The sequence below is a fragment of the Periophthalmus magnuspinnatus genome, chromosome 18 (genome assembly GCF_009829125.3).
Source record: "Periophthalmus magnuspinnatus isolate fPerMag1 chromosome 18, fPerMag1.2.pri, whole genome shotgun sequence".
NCBI classification, from domain to species: domain Eukaryota; kingdom Metazoa; phylum Chordata; class Actinopteri; order Gobiiformes; family Gobiidae; genus Periophthalmus; species Periophthalmus magnuspinnatus.
Genome location: NC_047143.1, coordinates 26,307,564 through 26,322,339, shown reverse-complemented (window position 1 = coordinate 26,322,339; position 14,776 = coordinate 26,307,564). Strand labels below are relative to the sequence as shown.

The following is a 14,776-nucleotide window of genomic DNA, read 5'->3' as shown; positions in this document are numbered from 1 at the left end:
GGTTGTTGGGGCAGCTGTTGTTGTGGTTGGAGTAGCTGTTGTGGTTGTTGAGGCAGCTGTAGTGGTTGTTGGAACAGCTGTCGTGGTTGTTGGGGCACCTGTTGTTGTCGTTGGAGCAGGTGTTGTTGTTGGAGCAGCTGTCGTGGTTGTTGGAACAGCTGTCGTGGTTGTTGGGGCACCTGTTGTTGTCGTTGGAGCAGGTGTTGTTGTTGGAGCAGCTGTCGTGGTTGTTGGAGCAGCTGTCGTGGTTGTTGGAGCAACTGTCGTGGTTGTTGGAAAAGATGTTGTGGTTGTTGGTACATCTGTAGTGGTTGTTGGAACAGCTGTCGTGGTTGTTGGGGCAGCTGTTGTGGTTGTTGGGGCAGCTGTCGTGGTTGTTGTGGCAGCTGTTGTTGTGGTTGGAGCAATTGTCGTGGTTGTTGGGGCAGCTGTAGTGGTTGTTGGGGCAGCTGTTGTGGTTGTTGGGGCAGCTGTTGTTGTGGTTGGAGCAGCTGTTGTGGTTGTTGGGGCAGCTGTCGTGGTTGTTGTGGCAGCTGTAGTGGTTGTTGGGGCAGCTGTCGTGGTTGTTGGGGCAGCTGTTGTTGTGGTTGGAGCAGCTGTTGTGGTTGTTGGGGCAGCTGTAGTGGTTGTTGGAACAGCTGTTGTGGTTGTTGGGGCACCTGTTGTTGTCGTTGGAGCAGCTGTTGTAGTTGTTGGGGCAGCTGTCGTGGTTGTTGGGGCAGCTGTTGTTGTGGTTGGAACAGCTGTTGTGGTTGTTGAGGCACCTGTTGTTGTCGTTGGAGCAGCTGTCGTGGTTGTTGGGGCAGCTGTTGTTGTGGTTGGAGCAGCTGTTGTGGTTGTTGGGGCAGCTGTCGTGGTTGTTGTGGCAGCTGTTGTTGTGGTTGGAGCAGCTGTTGTGGTTGTTGGGGCAGCTGTAGTGGTTGTTGGAACCGCTGTCGTGGTTGTTAGGGCAGCTGTTGTTGTGGTTGGAGCAGCTGTCGTGGTTGTTGGAACAGCTGTCGTGGTTGTTGGGGCAGCTGTTGTGGTTGTTGGGGCAGCTGTCGTGGTTGTTGGGGCAGCTGTTGTTGTGGTTGGAGCAGCTGTTGTGGTTGTTGGGGCAGCTGTAGTGGTTGTTGGAACAGCTGTCGTGGTTGTTGGGGCACCTATTGTTGTAGTTGGAGCAGCTGTTGTTGTTGGAGCAGCTGTCGTGGTTGTTGGGGCAGCTGTTGTTGTGGTTGGAGTAGCTGTTGTGGTTGTTGGGGCAGCTGTAGTGGTTGTTGGAACAGCTGTCGTGGTTGTTGGGGCACCTGTTGTTGTCGTTGGAGCAGGTGTTGTTGTTGGAGCAGCTGTCGTGGTTGTTGGAACAGCTGTCGTGGTTGTTGGGGCACCTGTTGTTGTCGTTGGAGCAGGTGTTGTTGTTGGAGCAGCTGTCGTGGTTGTTGGAGCAGCTGTCGTGGTTGTTGGAGCAACTGTCGTGGTTGTTGGAAAAGATGTTGTGGTTGTTGGTACATCTGTAGTGGTTGTTGGAACAGCTGTCGTGGTTGTTGGGGCAGCTGTTGTGGTTGTTGGGGCAGCTGTCGTGGTTGTTGTGGCAGCTGTTGTTGTGGTTGGAGCAATTGTCGTGGTTGTTGGGGCAGCTGTAGTGGTTGTTGGGGCAGCTGTTGTGGTTGTTGGGGCAGCTGTTGTTGTGGTTGGAGCAGCTGTTGTGGTTGTTGGGGCAGCTGTAGTGGTTGTTGGAACAGCTGTCGTGGTTGTTGGGGCAGCTGTTGTGGTTGTTGGGGCAGCTGTCGTGGTTGTTGGGGCAGCTGTCGTGGTTGTTGTGGCAGCTGTAGTGGTTGTTGGGGCAGCTGTCGTGGTTGTTGGGGCAGCTGTTGTTGTGGTTGGAGCAGCTGTAGTGGTTGTTGGAACAGCTGTTGTGGTTGTTGGGGCACCTGTTGTTGTCGTTGGAGCAGCTGTTGTAGTTGTTGGGGCAGCTGTCGTGGTTGTTGGGGCAGCTGTTGTTGTGGTTGGAACAGCTGTTATGGTTGTTGAGGCACCTGTTGTTGTCGTTGGAGCAGCTGTCGTGGTTGTTGGGGCAGCTGTTGTTGTGGTTGGAGCAGCTGTTGTGGTTGTTGGGGCAGCTGTCGTGGTTGTTGGGGCAGCTGTTGTTGTGGTTGGAGCAGCTGTTGTGGTTGTTGGGGCAGCTGTAGTGGTTGTTGGAACAGCTGTTGTGGTTGTTGAGGCACCTGTTGTTGTCGTTGGAGCAGCTATTGTAGTTGTTGTGGCACCTGTTGTTGTCGTTGGAGCAGGTGTTGTTGTTGGAGCAGCTGTCGTGGTTGTTGGGGCAGCTGTTGTTGTGGTTGGAGCAGCTGTTGTGGTTGTTGGGGCAGCTGTAGTGGTTGTTGGTACATCTGTAGTGGTTGTTGGAACAGCTGTCGTGGTTGTTGGGGCAGCTGTTGTGGTTGTTGGGGCAGCTGTTGTGGTTGTTGTGGCAGCTGTTGTTGTGGTTGGAGCAATTGTCGTGGTTGTTGGGGAAGCTGTAGTGGTTGTTGGGGCATCTGTTGTGGTTGTTGGGGCAGCTGTTGTTGTGGTTGGAGCAGCTGTTGTGGTTGTTGGGGCAGCTGTAGTGGTTGTTGGAACAGCTGTCGTGGTTGTTGGAACAGCTGTCGTGGTTGTTGGGGCAGCTGTTGTGGTTGTTGGGGCAGCTGTCGTGGTTGTTGTGGCAGCTGTTGTTGTGGTTGGAGCAGCTGTCGTGGTTGTTGGGGCAGCTGTAGTGGTTGTTGGGGCAGCTGTCGTGGTTGTTGGGGCAGCTGTTGTTGTGGTTGGAGCAGCTGTTGTGGTTGTTGGGGCAGCTGTAGTGGTTGTTGGAACAGGTGTTGTGGTTGTTGGGGCACCTGTTGTTGTCGTTGGAGCAGCTGTTGTAGTTGTTGGGGCAGCTGTCGTGGTTGTTGGGGCAGCTGTTGTTGTGGTTGGAGCAGCTGTTGTGGTTGTTGGGGCAGCTGCAGTGGTTGTTGGAACAGCTGTTGTGGTTGTTGAGGCACCTGTTGTTGTCGTTGGAGCAGCTGTCGTGGTTGTTGGGGCAGCTGTTGTTGTGGTTGGAGCAGCTGTTGTGGTTGTTGGGGCAGCTGTTGTGGTTGTTGGGGCAGCTGTCGTGGTTGTTGTGGCAGCTGTTGTTGTGGTTGGAGCAGCTGTTGTGGTTGTTGGGGCAGCTGTAGTGGTTGTTGGAACCGCTGTCGTGGTTGTTAGGGCAGCTGTTGTTGTGGTTGGAGCAGCTGTCGTGGTTGTTAGAAGAGCTGTCGTGGTTGTTGGGGCAGCTGTTGTGGTTGTTGGGGCAGCTGTCGTGGTTGTTGGGGCAGCTGTTGTAGTTGTTGGGGCAGCTGTCGTGGTTGTTGGGGCACCTGTTGTTGTCGTTGGAGCAGCTGTTGTAGTTGTTGGGGCACCTGTTGTTGTCGTTGGAGCAGGTGTTGTTGTTGGAGCAGCTGTCGTAGTTGTTGGGGCAGCTGTTGTTAAGGTTGGAGCAGCTGTTGTGGTTGTTGGGGCAGCTGTAGTGGTTGTTGGTACATCTGTAGTGGTTGTTGGAACAGCTGTCGTGGTTGTTGGGGCAGCTGTTGTGGTTGTTGGGGCAGCTGTCGTGGTTGTTGTGGCAGCTGTTGTTGTGGTTGGAGCAGCTGTTGTGGTTGTTGGGGCAGCTGTCGTGGTTGTTAGGGCAGCTGTTGTTGTGGTTGGAGCAGCTGTCGTGGTTGTTGGAACAGCTGTCGTGGTTGTTGGGGCAGCTGTTGTGGTTGTTGGGGCAGCTGTCGTGGTTGTTGGGGCAGCTGTTGTGGTTGGAGCAGCTGTTGTGGTTGTTGGGGCAGCTGTAGTGGTTGTTGGAACAGCTGTTGTGGTTGTTGAGGCACCTGTTGTTGTCGTTGGAGCAGCTGTTGTAGTTGTTGGGGCAGCTGTCGTGGTTGTTGGGGCAGCTGTAGTGGTTGTTGGAACAGCTGTTGTGGTTGTTGGGGCACCTGTTGTTGTCGTTGGAGCAGCTGTTGTAGTTGTTGGGGCAGCTGTCGTGGTTGTTGGGGCAGCTGTTGTTGTCGTTGGAGCAGTTGTTGTAGTTGTTGGGGCAGCTGTCGTGGTTGTTGGGGCACCTGTTGTTGTCGTTGGAGCAGGTGTTGTTGGAGAAGCTGTCGTGGGTGTTGGGGCAGCTGTTGTTGTGGTTGGAGCAGCTGTTGTGGTTGTTGTGGCAGCTGTAGTGGTTGTTGGTACATCTGTAGTGTTTGTTGGAACAGCTGTCGTGGTTGTTGGGGCAGCTGTTGTGGTTGTTGGGGCAGCTGTCGTGGTTGTTGTGGCAGCTGTTGTTGTGGTTGGAGCAGCTGTTGTGGTTGTTGGGGCAGCTGTAGTGGTTGTTGGAACCGCTGTCGTGGTTCTTAGGGCAGCTGTTGTTGTGGTTGGAGCAGCTGTCGTGGTTGTTGGAACAGCTGTCGTGGTTGTTGGGGCAGCTGTAGTGGTTGTTGGAACAGCTGTTGTGGTTGTTGGGGCACCTGTTGTTGTCATTGGAGCAGCTGTTGTAATTGTTGGGGCAGCTGTCGTGGTTGTTGGGGCAGCTGTCGTGGTTGTTGGAACAGCTGTCGTGGTTGTTGGGGCAGCTGTTGTGGTTGTTGGGGCAGCTGTTGTGGTTGTTGGGGCAGCTGTCGTGGTTGTTGTGGCAGCTGTTGTTGTGGTTGGAGCAGCTGTTGTGGTTGTTGGGGCAGCTGTAGTGGTTGTTGGAACCGCTGTCGTTGTTGTTAGGGCAGCTGTTGTTGTGGTTGGAGCAGCTGTAGTGGTTGTTGGAACCGCTGTCGGGGTTGTTGGGGCAGCTGTTGTTGTTGGAGCAGCTGTTGTGGTTGTTGGGGCTGCTGTAGTGGTTGTTTGAACAGCTGTCGTGGTTGTTGCGGCACCTGTTGTTGTCGTTGGAGCAGCTGTTGTGGTTGTTGGGGCAGCTGTCGTGGTTGTTGGGGCAGCTGTTGTGGTTGGAGCAACTGTCGTGGTTGTTGGGGCACCTGTTGTTGTTGGAGCAACTGTTGTTGTTGGGGCAGCTGTAGTGGTGGTTGGAACAGCTGTCGTTGTCGTTGGCCCAGCTGTTGTTGTGGTTGGAACAACTGTCGTGGTTGTTGAGGCAGCTGTCGTGATTGTTGGGGCAGCAGTCGTGGTTGTTGGGGCAGCTGTTGTTGTGGTTGGAGCAGCTGTTGTTGTGGTTGGAACAACTGTTGTGGTTGTTGAGGCAGCTGTAGTGGTTGTTGGAACAGCTGTCGTGGTTGTTGGGGCAGCTGTTGTTGTCGTTGGAGCAGCTGTTGTGGTTGTTGGAGCAGCTGTTGTGGTTGTTGGAACAGCTGTAGTGGTTGTTGGAACAGCTGTCGTGGTTGTTGGGGCAATTGTTGTTGTGGTTGGCGCAGCTGTAGTGGTTGTTGGAGCAGCTGTAGTGGTTGTTTGAACAGCTGTCGTGGTTGTTGCGGCACCTGTTGTTGTCGTTGGAGCAGCTGTTGTGGTTGTTGGGGCAGCTGTCGTGGTTGTTGGGGCAGCTGTTGTGGTTGGAGCAACTGTTGTGGTTGTTGGGGCACCTGTTGTTGTTGTTGTTGGAGCAACTGTTGTTGTTGGAGCAGCTGTTGTGGTTGTTGGGGCTGCTGTAGTGGTTGTTTGAACAGCTGTCGTGGTTGTTGCGGCACCTGTTGTTGTCGTTGGAGCAGCTGTTGTGGTTGTTGGGGCAGCTGTCGTGGTTGTTGGGGCAGCTGTTGTGGTTGGAGCAACTGTCGTGGTTGTTGGGGCACCTGTTGTTGTTGTTGTTGGAGCAACTGTTGTTGTTGGGGCAGCTGTAGTGGTGGTTGGAACAGCTGTCGTTGTCGTTGGCCCAGCTGTTGTTGTGGTTGGAACAACTGTCGTGGTTGTTGAGGCAGCTGTCGTGGTTGTTGGAGCAGCTGTTGTGGTTGTTGGGGCAGCTGTCGTGGTTGTTGGGGCAGCTGTTGTTGTGGTTGGAGCAGCTGTTGTGGTTGTTGGGGCAGCTGTAGTGGTTGTTGGAACAGCTGTCGTGGTTGTTGGGGCTGCTGTTGTTGTGGTTGGAGCAGCTGTTGTTGTGGTTGGAGCAGCTGTAGTGGTTGTTGGAACCGCTGTCGGGGTTGTTGGGGCAGCTGTTGTTGTTGGAGCAGCTGTTGTGGTTGTTGGGGCTGCTGTAGTGGTTGTTTGAACAGCTGTCGTGGTTGTTGCGGCACCTGTTGTTGTCGTTGGAGCAGCTGTTGTGGTTGTTGGGGCAGCTGTCGTGGTTGTTGGGGCAGCTGTTGTGGTTGGAGCAACTGTCGTGGTTGTTGGGGCACCTGTTGTTGTTGGAGCAACTGTTGTTGTTGGGGCAGCTGTAGTGGTGGTTGGAACAGCTGTCGTTGTCGTTGGCCCAGCTGTTGTTGTGGTTGGAACAACTGTCGTGGTTGTTGAGGCAGCTGTCGTGATTGTTGGGGCAGCAGTCGTGGTTGTTGGGGCAGCTGTTGTTGTGGTTGGAGCAGCTGTTGTTGTGGTTGGAACAACTGTTGTGGTTGTTGAGGCAGCTGTAGTGGTTGTTGGAACAGCTGTCGTGGTTGTTGGGGCAGCTGTTGTTGTCGTTGGAGCAGCTGTTGTGGTTGTTGGAGCAGCTGTTGTGGTTGTTGGAACAGCTGTAGTGGTTGTTGGAACAGCTGTCGTGGTTGTTGGGGCAATTGTTGTTGTGGTTGGCGCAGCTGTAGTGGTTGTTGGAGCAGCTGTAGTGGTTGTTTGAACAGCTGTCGTGGTTGTTGCGGCACCTGTTGTTGTCGTTGGAGCAGCTGTTGTGGTTGTTGGGGCAGCTGTCGTGGTTGTTGGGGCAGCTGTTGTGGTTGGAGCAACTGTTGTGGTTGTTGGGGCACCTGTTGTTGTTGTTGTTGGAGCAACTGTTGTTGTTGGAGCAGCTGTTGTGGTTGTTGGGGCTGCTGTAGTGGTTGTTTGAACAGCTGTCGTGGTTGTTGCGGCACCTGTTGTTGTCGTTGGAGCAGCTGTTGTGGTTGTTGGGGCAGCTGTCGTGGTTGTTGGGGCAGCTGTTGTGGTTGGAGCAACTGTCGTGGTTGTTGGGGCACCTGTTGTTGTTGTTGTTGGAGCAACTGTTGTTGTTGGGGCAGCTGTAGTGGTGGTTGGAACAGCTGTCGTTGTCGTTGGCCCAGCTGTTGTTGTGGTTGGAACAACTGTCGTGGTTGTTGAGGCAGCTGTCGTGGTTGTTGGAGCAGCTGTTGTGGTTGTTGGGGCAGCTGTCGTGGTTGTTGGGGCAGCTGTTGTTGTGGTTGGAGCAGCTGTTGTGGTTGTTGGGGCAGCTGTAGTGGTTGTTGGAACAGCTGTCGTGGTTGTTGGGGCACCTGTTGTTGTGGTTGGAGCAGCTGTTGTGGTGGTTGGGGCAGCTGTTGTGGTTGTTGGGGCAGCTGTTGTGGTTGTTGGGGCAGCTGTAGTGGTTGTTGGAACAGCTGTCGTGGTTGTTGGGGCTGCTGTTGTTGTGGTTGGAGCAGCTGTTGTGGTTGTTTGGGCAGATGTAGTGGTTGTTGGAACAGCTGTCGTGGTTGTTGGGGCACCTGTCGTGGTTGTTGGGGCCATTGTTGTTGTGGTTGGCGCAGCTGTAGTGGTTGTTGGGGCTGCTGTTGTTGTGGTTGGAGCAGCTGTTGTGGTTGTTGGAGCAGCTGTTGTGGTTGTTGGGGCAGATGTAGTGGTTGTTGGAACAGCTGTCGTGGTTGTTGGGGCCATTGTTGTTGTGGTTGGCGCAGCTGTAGTGGTTGTTGGAGCAGCTGTTGTCGTAGGAGAAACTGTAGTGGTTGTTGGAACAGCTGTCGTGGTTGTTGGGGCAGCTGTCGTGGTTGTTGGGGCAGCTGTTGTTGTGGTTGGAGCAGCTGTTGTGGTGGTTGGCACAGCTGTAGTGGTTGTTGGAGCAGCTGTTGTTGTGGTTGGAGCAACGGTCGTGGTTGTTGGGGCAGCTGTTGTTGTTGGAACAGCTGTCATGGTTGTTGGGGAAGGTGTTGTCATTGGAGCAACTGTTGTGGTTGTTGAGGCACCTGTTGTTGTGGTTGGAGCAACTGTTGTGGTTGTTGGGGCACCAGTTGTGGTTGGAACAGCTGTTGTGGTTGTTAGGGCAGCTGTAGTGGTTGTTGGAACACCTGTCGTGGTTGTTGGGGCAGCTGTTGTTGTCGTTGGAGCAGCTGTCGTGGTTGTTGGAAGAGCTGTTGTGGTTGTTGGAGCATCTGTAGTGGTTGTTGGGGAAGTTGTAGTGGTTGTTGGCCCAGCTGTTGTTGTGGTTGGAGCAACTGTCGTGGTTGTTGGGGCAGCTGTTGTGGTTGTTGGAGCAACTGTTGTGGTCGTTGGATCAGCTGTTGTTGTGGTTGGAGCAACTGTCGTGGTTGTTGGAGCAGCTGTCGTGGTTGTTGGGGCAGCTGTTGTGGTTGTTGGGGCAGCTGTTGTGGTTGTTGGGGCAGCTGTTGTTGTTGGGGCAGCTGTTGTTGTCATTGGAGTAACTGTCGTGGTTGTTGGGGCAGCTGTTGTTGTCGTTGGAGCAACTGTTGTGGTTGTTGGCGCACCTGTTGTGGTTGGAGCAGCTGTTGTGGTTGTTGGGGTAGCTGTTGTTGTTGTTGGGGCAGCTGTTGTTGTTGGGGCAGCTGTTGTGGTTGTTGGAACAGGTGTCGTGGTCGTTGGGTCAGCTGTTGTTGTGGTTGGAGCAATTGTCGTGGTTGTTGACGCAGCTGTTGTTGTCGTTTGAGCAACTGTTGTTGTTGGGGCAGCTGTTGTTGTCGTTGGAGCAACTGTCATGCTTGTTGGGGCAGCTGTTGTTGTCGTTGGAGCAACTGTCGTGGTTGTTGGGGCAGCTGTTGTTGTTGGAGCAACCGTTGTGGTTGTTGGGGCAGCTGTAGTGGTTGTTGGAACAGCTGTCGTGGGTGTTGGCGCAGCTGTTGTGGTTGGAGCAGCTGTTGTGGTTGTTGGGGCAGCTGTTGTGGTTGTTGGGGCAGCTGTTGTTGTTGGGGCAGCTGTTGTGGTTGTTGGTGCAGCTGTTGTTGTCGTTGGAGCAACTGTCGTGGTTGTTGGCTTAGCTGTTGTTGTCGTTGGAGCAACTGTCGTGGTTGTTGGAAGAGCTGTTGTGGTTGTTGGGGCAGCTGTTGTTGTTGGGGCAGCTGTTGTGGTTGTTGGTGCAGCTGTTGTTGTCGTTGGAGCAACTGTCGTGGTTGTTGGTGCAGCTGTTGTTGTCGTTGGAGCAACTGTCGTGGTTGTTGGGGCAGCTGTTGTTGTCGTTGGAGCAACTGTCGTGGTTGTTGGAAGAGCTGTTGTGGTTGTTGGAGCATCTGTAGTGGTTGTTGGGGAAGTTGTAGTGGTTGTTGGAACAGCTGTCGTGGTTGTTGGCCCAGCTGTTGTTGTGGTTGGAGCAACTGTCGTGGTTGTTGGGGCGGCTGTTGTGGTTGTTGGAGCAACTGTTGTGGTTGTTGGATCAGCTGTTGTTGTGGTTGGAGCAACTGTCGTGGTTGTTGGGGCAGCTGTTGTGGTTGGAGCAACTGTTGTGGTTGTTGGGGCAGCTGTTGTTGTTGTTGGGGCAGCTGTTGTTGTTGGGGCAGCTGTTGTGGTTGTTGGAACAGGTGTCGTGGTCGTTGGGTCAGCTGTTGTTGTGGTTGGAGCAACTGTTGTGGTTGTTGGGGCAGCTGTTGTTGTTGGGGCAGCTGTTGTGGTTGTTGGAACAGCTGTCGTGGTTGTTGGAGCAGCTGTTGTGGTTAGGGCAACTGTCGTGGTTGTTGGGGCAACTGTTGTGGTTGTTGGGGCAGCTGTTGTGGTTGTTGGTGGAGCTGTTGTTGTCGTTGGAGCAACTGTCGTGGTTGTTGGCGCAGCTGTTGTTGTCGTTGGAGCAACTGTCGTGGTTGTTGGGGCAGCTGTAGTGGTTGTTGGAACAGCTGTCGTGGTTGTTGGAGCAGCTGTTGTGGTTGTTGAGGCAGCTGTTGTTGTAGTTGGAGCAGCTGTTGTGGTTGTTGGGGCAGCTGTTGTTGTTGTTGGGGCAGCTGTTGTGGTTGTTGGGGCAGCTGTTGTTGTTGGAGCAGCTGTTGTTGTTGTTGGAACAGGTGTCGTGGTCGTTGGGGCAGCTGTTGTTGTAGTTAGAGCAGCTGTCGTGGTTGTTGGGTCAGCTGTTGTTGTGGTTTGAGCAACTGTTGTGGTTGTTGGGGCAGCTGTTGTGGTTGTTGGAACAGGTGTCGTGGTCGTTGGGTCAGCTGTTGTTGTGGTTGGAGCAACTGTCGTGGTTGTTGGGGCAGCTGTTGTTGTCGTTGGAGCAACCGTTGTGGTTGTTGGGGCAGCTATAGTGGTTGTTGGAACAGCTGTCGTGGTTGTTGGCGCAGCTGTTGTTGTTGGGGCAGCTGTCGTGGTTGTTGGGTCAGCTGTTGTTGTGGTTGGAGCAACTGTCGTGGTTGTTGGGGCAGCTGTAGTGGTTGTTGGAACACCTGTCGTGGTTATTGGTGCAGCTGTTGTTGTCGTTGGAGCAGCTGTCGTGGTTGTTGAGGCAGCTGTTGTTGTGGTTGTTGGGGCAGCTGTTGTTGTTGTTGGGGCAGCTGTTGTGGTTGTTGGGGCAGCTGTAGTGGTTGTTGGAACAGGTGTCGTGGTCGTTGGGGCAGCTGTTGTTGTAGTTAGAGCAGCTGTTGTGGTTGTTGGGTCAGCTGTTGTTGTGGTTAGAGCAACTGTTGTGGTTGTTGGGGCAGCTGTTGTGGTTGTTGGAACAGGTGTCGTGGTCGTTGGGTCAGCTGTTGTTGTGGTTGGAGCAACTGTCGTGGTTGTTGGGGCAGCTGTTGTGGTTGTTGGGGCAGCTGTTGTTGTTGTTGGGGCAGCTGTTGTGGTTGTTGGGGCAGCTGTTGTTGTTGGAGCAGCTGTTGTGGTTGTTGGAGCAGCTGTCGTGGTTGTTGGGGCAGCTGTTGTTGTGGTTGGAGCAACTGTTGTGGTTGTTGGGGCAGCTGTTGTGGTTGTTGGAACAGGTGTCGTGGTCGTTGGGTCAGCTGTTGTTGTGGTTGGAGCAACTGTCGTGGTTGTTGGGGCAGCTGTTGTTGTCGTTGGAGCAACCGTTGTGGTTGTTGGGGCAGCTATAGTGGTTGTTGGAACAGCTGTCGTGGTTGTTGGCGCAGCTGTTGTTGTTGGGGCAGCTGTCGTGGTTGTTGGGTCAGCTGTTGTTGTGGTTGGAGCAACTGTCGTGGTTGTTGGGGCAGCTGTAGTGGTTGTTGGAACAGGTGTCGTGGTCATTGGGGCAGCTGTTGTTGTAGTTGGAGCAGCTGTTGTGGTTGTTGGAGCAACTGTCGTGGTTGTTGGAATAGGTGTCGTGGTCGTTGGGTCAGCTGTTGTTGTGGTTGGAGCAGCCGTTGTGGTTGATGGGGTAGCTGTTGTCGTTGTTGAGGCAGCTGTTGTGGTTGTTGGAATAGGTGTCGTGGTCGTTGGGTCAGCTGTTGTTGTCGTTGGAGCAACTGTCGTGGTTGTTGGGGCAGCTGTAGTGGTTGTTGGATCACCTGTCGTGGTTGTTGGCGCAGCTGTTGTTGTCGTTGGAGCAACTGTCGTGGTGTTTTGCGCAGTGACCATTCCGTGTGCCATTACTACCCCTTTCATAGTGAAACATAACATAATGATACATTATTTAGTAAAACATACAGGTTAACTCTTTTCTTTTTTTTTTCTATTTTTTTTCCCCTTAAGGTAATAAAGTGAAGATTTTTATTACTTAACACTGAGGTCAGTGTTAAGTAATAAACTTAACACTGAGGTTCAGATTTGAATTTGAATTCTTACACCTGTGTATTTACTTAAAAAAATGTTTTACTCACTGTATAAGCACGTACAACTTGTCACAATCTTGGATCAATAATGATTCATTCAGTTTTAAATGCTAAACAACTATATATATATATATATATATATATATATATATATATATATATATATATATATATATATATATATATACACACACACACACACACAGATACACATATACACATATGACATATATATCACATTTTTAACACTTACATATTAAAATCCATCGTATTGTCATGACGCTTCCAAAACCCATATTTTCTGTATTCCTTTTTATGGAAGACACAAAAAATATTATTCATCATCATGAAATGAGTTTTTTCTGTCAATACTACATACATTTTAATATTTATTAAAATACAACTTTACGGAACTGTTTGGGAAATATTATAGTTATTATATTATAGTTTTTTTTTTCAAGTCATATAGCAGATATAAATGATCATACTCACAAGTGAGAAAGTTATTCCAAATTCCCTTTTGCGCTGTTTATTATAAAATGCAAATAAAGTTAGAATGCATGCCTTTTTATATCTTCACTGCATGTGGGGGCGGGCTACACTTATAACCTTAATAATTTCAACCTCATTATCTTGTTACAGTCATCATGACACTCCCTCTAAATTGTTTCAGGTATTCTTTTCATTAATACAGGCATCGTGTCTATTGATATTGGAATAAAGCCCTACCTTCATTGGGTGGCAGTGCAGTGCATTCATTTGTAACACTGTGTCTGGATGACTGTAATTCTTTGTATGTAGAGTTGGACTAAGGTTCCCTGAAGTGTGTGAGAATGTAGAACGCTCCAGTTTGTCTGCTGACTAATATTCTGAGAGCAGTGCACATTATGCCTGCTCTGTGCAACCTGCACTGGTCAACATTACAGTTCAGGTGCAGTTTAAAATAGTATTGATTGTTTTATAAATACCTGCACTTTATTTGAGAGAGTTATACACCCACAGCCCTAAGGTCCTGCTGTCTGTATCCACAGCTTTAGTCTAGACTAAAAACACACCTATTCCCCCTGGCATTTAATACTAGCTAGCGACAAGCTATATTGGTATTTTTAATTTTATTCTATGCGTTTTAATCCACTCCTCTGATGTATGGTGTTGCATTTGTCTTGTCTTGTTATTATGTTGTTCCTATTAGAAGCACTCTGTTTATCTTAAGTCGTTTTAAATGTGCTATATAATCAACTTGAATTGAACTGATAGGTGTGAGTGAGAGACAGACTTCAGACAGAGAATCACATATAAAAGTATAAAAGTGCAGCTCTCGGCCAGTGGTCATCAGTTACATTTTCTTAAACTACAGTCAAATTTTAATTAAATTCCATTCTCCAAAGATCACAAATAGTGAACTATGTTCCATTCTGAGCTCCTTGTATTTAATCGAATTTGTGCTCTGAGGTAATTATTTCTTGAATATCTATGACAATGTAAACAAATGCTCAGTTTCCACAGTGAAGACCCTCCAAAATCATGCTGTGAACATTATATATAAGGCTGTTTAACACTGCTCTGAGAGCACTGCACTTGGGACAATGTGAACCCAACAGTCACATTCTGGACTGCAGTAAGAGCCCGCTCCGTGACCACTTGGAGGCCCGCTCCGAGACCACCACTGAGCATGGCAGGTGTGGTATGAATACGGCCGACCTTGGGTCAACCTATGCAGTCCGCGGTGCAGGGACATTTAAACAAGAGTGTTCAAAAGACAACAATAAAATAGAGAATTCCATTTTAGGTTTTATAAATCACTACAGGGGCTAACTACATTTAAATTTGTTTAAAACAGTGACGCAAACTGTTTGGGCAATGGGGAAACTCTCCATTATTAAAAGGCTCTAAAATAACTTTTAAAAGAGCACCCACATTGACTAAATTTATCACCCCCCTTGGCTCCTCCAAACAAAAAACTCTGGCGACACTTTGGCCTTAACAGCACCAGATCAAAAGTCCATAAACATGTTTTGCACCACCTGAGCCTTTAGGTGTGTGTGTGTGTGTGTGTGTGTGTGTGTGTATATATGTGTATATATATATATATATATATATATATATACACACACACACACACACACAAACTTAACTGAATTAAATAAAAAATTACATTTAATGTAACTGATTTGAGAGCAAGTAATTTATTATTAAAATACAGATTTGTGCTGTGATGTAGAGTTCTCTTATTTGAAACCACAATGTGTAACTTTCATATTTGGCCTGGAGGAGGCCTCCTCCTGCTTGTTTCTATGTAGGTGTTGTTCCTTTGGTAATTATATTCCACAATATGGCATAAAGCCATCTATCTTCATGGGGAGTGCTCAGAAGTGGATTTTTATTTTCCTTATTGGGTAATCATTATGAAGATATCACATGGACTAAACAATATGTCTTGTATTTTAAATTACAAGCCATTCCTTTTCGTCTCTGCTGCTGCTCTGAGGGCCCACTGCTCTCAGGGCCCACTGCTCTCAGGGCCCACTGCTCTCAGGGCCCACTGAACTGTCTCTGCTGCTGCTCTGAGGGCCTACTGCTCTCAGAGCCCTCTTCTCCCTGTACACCAACTGCTGCACTTCCAGGCATGAATCTGTCAAACTGGTCAAGTTTGCGGATGACACCACCCTCATCGGACTCATCTCGCACGGCGTTGAGTCTGCCTACAGGAGGGAGGTGGACCGGTGTCCTGGTGCAGCAGCAATAACCTGGAGCTTCAGGAAAGTCACAGCCCCCCTGCCTCCCTCAACCTGACGGACTCCCCCATCACCACTGTGGACTCTTTCCACTTCCTGGGCACCTGCATCACCCAGGATCTCAAGTGGGAGCCGACCATCAGCTCCCTCATCAAGAAAGCCCATCACAGGATGTTTCACCTGCGGCAGCTGAGGAAACTCAAGCTGCTGGTCCAGATGATGGTGCAGTTTTACACTTCCATCATTGAGTCCATCCTCACCTCCTCCATCACTGTGTGGTTCACTGGGGCCACTGCCAGGGACAGACAGAGACTG

General features: G+C 50.5%; 1 protein-coding gene across 1 annotated transcript; it reads right to left on the bottom strand.

The window, feature by feature from the left end:
* Nucleotides 1-225: 225 nt before the first annotated feature.
* Nucleotides 226-14,407, bottom strand: LOC129457083 (mucin-5AC-like; the record flags this gene model as incomplete). Its single annotated transcript, XM_055228903.1, has 4 exons — nucleotides 14,254-14,407; nucleotides 5,803-6,359; nucleotides 4,351-4,836; nucleotides 226-918 (listed from the first exon to the last, which is right to left on the bottom strand). Coding segments are annotated over exons 1-4 (1,890 nt in total), but the record flags the coding sequence as incomplete, so codon positions are not given.
* Nucleotides 14,408-14,776: the final 369 nt, after the last annotated feature.